Genomic DNA, 5,410 nt, shown 5'->3' on the forward strand with positions numbered 1-5,410 from the left:
GATTATCTGTTTGTTATTGGGTATTGTATGCGTTTTTACTTTAATTTTGGCATTATATGAGTCATGGTTGCACCTTTTTTTGCATGTGTGTGTTTCTGCTGTAATTATTGAGTGTTGATTGATTTGTTGTGTGTTTTTATTTTCTTGTTTCCATTGATTCACTTTGTTTCTGGTTTTTTCTTTCTGTGCTTTTTCTGTAAGCGATTGAAGTAAGACTACTGCAAGAAGTTTTGCAATGGTAATGATGCGCTACGTGCTGTGTGTCCTCGCTCTCCTGCTCTCATGTGCGTGTGTGCACGTCCTCGCTGAAGAAGTGCCTGCCGCCGATCTTTCCGACCAAGTCCCTGATACGGAGAGTGAGACAAAGATTCTTCTTCAAGGTACTCCTGTTGCTCAATCTCAGTGCACTGAAGATACTGTACCTTCTGAAGAAGGTAAATGTGTGAAAAAGGAAGAAGTTCCTCCTGTTACTGTACCTGAGGCTCCAAAAGAAGTTGTTCCTGAGAAAAAAACACCTGTTGTTCCTCCTAAAAAACCTGAAGTTCCTCCTGCTAAAGTACCGGAAGTTCCTAAAAAACGTGTGGACCATGATACCTCTCTTCCATCTGATTCTCGAGCCGACTCTGAAACTCTTCGTCATGGAACTGCTCACAGTCTTCTTGGTCCCGCTGGTTCTCGTGGTGATGATGGTCTTGAAGGTCGTGGTGGTTCTGGTGCTCCTGGTCCATTGGGTGAGGCTGGTTCGAACGGTTTATCTGACGCTGGAACTGGTTCTCCAACAGGGGCTGGTCCTGAAACTGCTGAACCAACTGCAAGGGAGAGTGAGGCTGAGGCTGCAGGTATCAGTCGACCTGTAGACGGCGACAACATTGCAAAAGGTGAAACTACTGCTAGACAAGGAAGTGAATCAACAGAAGCTTCTACTTCTTCTCCAAGCAGTTCACCCACAGGGAGTGATGTTGGTTCTGATGCTGAAACACCTAACAACGCCACTTCATTTGGAGAGAGTGAATCAACAAACAACCAAAATGAAAGAGGCGATACGGAGACAACCACCACTACCACTACCACCACAACAACAACAACAACAACCACACTTCCTCCTGAACTCACAAACAACAAGAAGGGTGATGCAGACAGCAGCAGCAGTATCAGCAGTTCTTTGTGGGTGCGTGTACCACTACTGATTGTGGTTACACTGGCCTGTATTCTTGTGTGCTGATTGTAGTGGTGGTGTGACTCAGGTCATCCTTTGTTTTCTTTTCTTTTTTTTGCATGCATCCCTACAATCTAACTAATCTTCCACCTGTTGGGATTTTCTTCTTTTTTTGTTTCTTAATGTTAATGTGTTTTGTGTGTGTTTTTGCTCTCTATGTTTATCCTATTATAATTATTATTGCTACTCCATTGTGTGTGTTGGGCTATTGTGTGAGTTTTCTTTTGCATCCTGGTGATTGCTTTGCTTTGAACAATGAAATTAAAAGAAAGTAATCAACGAAACATAAATACTCGTAATTGCTTTTGGACCGTTTAGAATGAGTTGTTCTTTGTTCGTGTACTCGGAAAACCTATAATTCGTTTTTTTTTTTTGCAGTTGGATTCCTTGAGTGGTGTGTTTTTTGTGGTAGTTGTGTGAATATGGTTCCCCTTTTTTTTCTTCTTGATGGGGTTTGCTTTTCTGTTTTGTTTTCTATAACTGGTTTAGTTTTTGTTTTTACTTTGTTGTGATTCTTTGTGTTACTGTGTTTGGATTACATTATTTTGCTCCCTCTATATTTTTTTCTATTGTCTAGTCCATTGTTTTTAAGCGAAACCCACAATCACTATTATGGCTATGGGGGAAATGATGCATCGCACGATGTGTTTAATGGTTCTCATGCTTTGCTGCGCCTATGGATGTGTGCTCGCGAATCAGTCTGACAATCAACAACCTCCTCAACATGCTGCTGTGCCCGGTAGCCCTGGTTTTGTTGCCCCTCTTGATAATGAAGGATCCCACGCTGGCAATGTTGCTCCCGTTAATCGTTCACGTTGTCTTGCGGATGGTACTAAGGCTGGTTCAGGTGTTAACACTCCTCCTTGTGTCCCTGATCATAATGAAACTTCTTCTCCTAAGTTACCTAGTTTGACTACAAAAGGTACGCCTAGAAGGACTTCTGACACTCTTGAAGAAGATGGTCGCGTTGAGAAGGTTGATCAAACGGCTGAAGTTATTGCTGCTCACCCTTTTCCTGGTACAACTCTCAAGCCGGATACTAATGCTACCCTTAACCCTGATGTTCCTGGTACGTACGGTGTTGTGAATGGTGGTCCTGGTACTCCCAAGAATGCTGGTGCTCCTGGTGGACCACATAAGCCTTACCCTGATCCTGTTTTCCGAACGACAACTAACTATGATCCAAAGGCTCCTTGTAATACAAGTGATGTTTCCTGCCTTGTTGGTGTTCCTGGTGCTGTTCCTATTCATAAAGATGGTCGAACAGCATCTACACATGGTGTTCATGGTATCAACAAGGAGGATCGTTTTGCTAGATCACATCTTCTCACTCAACGTGAAGCTAATCTTTCTACAGTTGGTGCTCCTACTGTTGCACGTAATCGTGATTCTCTTCCTCCTCCTACAACAGTTGATTCCCAGAATCATGAGCAGCAGTCAGGTTCTACGAACATACATCATGAAGAGAATAATAATCAGGCAGAGAATATTGAAGCACCTGCACAGAGTGCACCAACAAGGAACACTCCCAATACACCCACTAAGGTGACATCACCCGCAATGCCAACAATACTGCAACCTCCTACGCCTGCAAAGAGCGAGACCAAACCACCCAAGAAGCGTAAGGCAGACAGCAGCAGTATTGGTTCTGTGTGGGTACGTGTACCACTACTGATTGTGGTGGTATTGTTCTCCGTTACCGTGTACTGAGCAGTGGGACTCACTTGAGGGCAAATAATAATAATGGTTAAACTAACGTAATCATATTTGCGTACATCCCCCATTGGTGAATAAAGTAATAATCTGTTTACCAGCTTTCTCTTTTAATTCGAGTTTCTTTTCTTTTACTTTTACTTTTGTGTGTGTTCTTTTTCATAATTCCATTAATTGCTTTTCCCGTTGTGTGTTTGCAGAAAACTGGGCTGTTCTGCTCACTAACGGTATACATCTCTTGCTAGTACACACAGATGTGTGTGTGCAGTAATTTATTACATAATCTAGAGCCATGGGGTATTGTGTGTGTTTTTGGAGACTCTCTCTCTCTTATTTGGGTATTGTGGGGTGTTTTCTTTTTCTATTAATGGATACATATTGTCATTACATGCGGTATATTCCTTTTTCTTGCTTACTGTGCAGTTGGTGCTTCTCTCTCTATCCCACTCTGAGTATTTGTTGTATTGGTGTATGTTTGTTTGTTTGTTTGTTTCTATTTTAATTATTTCCTTCTGTTCCTCTCTCTTCCTTGTATTAGTCTATTGTAGTATACAACAACAATGGCAAAGGCTGTAATGGTGAGGTGCTACCTTCTGTGTTTATTAACTCTTGCAGTCTGTTGTGCCTGTGGGTTAGTATGGGCTGATAGTCCTAAAGCTTCTGATGCCTTTATTAAACCTTCCACTATTGGTGTTCCTTCTCTTGTTCGTCGTGCCGTCACTGCGCTTTTTTTCTCTCCTTTCTGTGGAGATGAAGAAGAAGTAAAAACAAAATGGGGGGAGTTCGAGGAGGAGGAGGAGAAAAAGGGTCAGGAGGCTCCTGGTAATTCAGATTCTTTGGGTGGACATATATCCATTGCTTCTGGCGGATCGGGACGTAGGTCTGGTTCTAAGCAGCTGGTGGCACAGTCGGAAGAACAAATGCAAGGGAAACTTGCAGTAGTTGAAGGTGGGAGAGATGATGGGACACGAAGGACAGAGATGTCGGACCAAAACATAAGAGCAGAAATCAGCGGTTCAGCTGAAAACTCAAATGTTAAAGAACAAGGAGATTCCACTGTTGCAACCCCATCTCTTTCTGCACAACAGTCAGTAACAGGTCCAGTTGGAACTGATAGACCCAGTGGACAAAACCAAAAACTACCTGAACCTTCATTAAATGAAGGCGAGCATGGACCTCAACAAGAAAATCAATCGCCAGAAGAAAAGAAGGAGGGTAAAGACACAAAAGATGCACAAAGCCGAGAGAACACAGACTCAACAGGATCAAGTGATAATGAAGGGAAAGAGACATCTGGTAATGCACCTCAGAGTTCACCTGAGAATTCTTCCAACACTTCACCCTCACAGAATGCAGGAGAGTCTGGAGCTGCAGAGACTGGACCAACAAGTAACCCAAATGAGGGAGGAAATACAGATACAACCACCACTACCTCCTCAAACACCACCACAACAACAACCACAACAACAACAACAACAACACTTCCTCCTGAACTCACAAACAACAAGAAGGGTGATGCAGACAGCAGCAGTATCAGCAGTTCTGTGTGGATGCGTGTACCACTACTGATTGTGGTTACACTGGCCTGTATTCTTGTGTGCTGATTGTAATGGTGGTGGTGTGACTCAGGTCATCCTTTGTTTTCTCTTTTCTTTTTTTGCATATAACCCTACAGTCTAACTAATCTTCCACCTGTTGGGATTATATCTTCTTTTTTTGTTTTTCTTAATATTAATGTGTGTTTTGTGTGTTTTTGCTCTCTTTGTGTTTATCCTATAATAATTATTATTGCTACTTTATTGTGTGTGTGTGTGTGTGCACCTGGGCTTGCACTGTAATGATAATGATGATGAACTGTTTTTTTGCAGTGGGAAAAAGAAAAAGAAATAATAATAACAGATGAATTTATATTTATAATTGCGTATATACATACACATATATAGACGTACACACACAGTTTGTGTGTATCTCTATGTTTACTGGGTAAATTGGGCTAATTGAAACTTTCTGTTTCTTTCTTTTGTTTGTATATTGTTTGCTGGGCGTTGTGTGTTTTGACCTGAACTGTTTTTGTATTTTGCTTTTTAAGGAGGGAAAGAATAATAACAGATTCACAAATACATTTATAATTGCATTTTTACTCTAACCTGACAATAGATTAGTGTTGTGTTTTTATGTTTGCTTGCTTCTCGGGGCGTATTATTAATTTGTTTGTTTTTGTTTTCGTTTTAACTTTTTTTTTGTGCAGCTTTATTGGGCTCTTTTGTGTTTCTGTTCGTTACCTTGTCTAGTGTTTTTTATGTGTTTTTGGTTTTTCCCTTGTCTCCGTTGTTTCTTCTTTTTGTGTGTGTTTCTACTTTATTCTCTATTTTCTTCTCTTTATCTCCTTGTTTTCTTTTTTCTCAAGTTTGGTTGCATTGAACGCTACAATTAACGTTTTCCGTGTTGCTGATGGGCCGACTGTTGTATTTTATGGCTTTG

General features: G+C 41.2%; 3 protein-coding genes across 3 annotated transcripts; all 3 read left to right on the forward strand.

The window, feature by feature from the left end:
• Positions 1-235: 235 nt before the first annotated feature.
• Positions 236-1,222, forward strand: TM35_000102910 (titin; the record flags this gene model as incomplete). Its single annotated transcript, XM_029024782.1, has 1 exon — positions 236-1,222. One exon carries the CDS (start codon positions 236-238, stop codon positions 1,220-1,222), a length of 987 nt encoding a protein of 328 aa, XP_028884089.1.
• Positions 1,223-1,828: 606 nt separating this feature from the next.
• On the forward strand, positions 1,829-2,926 carry TM35_000102920 (uncharacterized protein; the record flags this gene model as incomplete). The annotated part of the gene is made up of 1 exon (XM_029024783.1): positions 1,829-2,926. The coding sequence occupies one exon, from the start codon at positions 1,829-1,831 to the stop codon at positions 2,924-2,926; it is 1,098 nt and encodes a 365-aa protein (XP_028884090.1).
• Positions 2,927-3,489: 563 nt separating this feature from the next.
• Positions 3,490-4,533, forward strand: TM35_000102930 (uncharacterized protein; the record flags this gene model as incomplete). The annotated part of the gene is made up of 1 exon (XM_029024784.1): positions 3,490-4,533. The coding sequence occupies one exon, from the start codon at positions 3,490-3,492 to the stop codon at positions 4,531-4,533; it is 1,044 nt and encodes a 347-aa protein (XP_028884091.1).
• Positions 4,534-5,410: the final 877 nt, after the last annotated feature.

Source organism: Trypanosoma theileri (assembly GCF_002087225.1).
Source record: "Trypanosoma theileri isolate Edinburgh chromosome Unknown TM35_Tth_10_V1, whole genome shotgun sequence".
NCBI classification, from domain to species: Eukaryota; Euglenozoa; class Kinetoplastea; order Trypanosomatida; family Trypanosomatidae; genus Trypanosoma; species Trypanosoma theileri.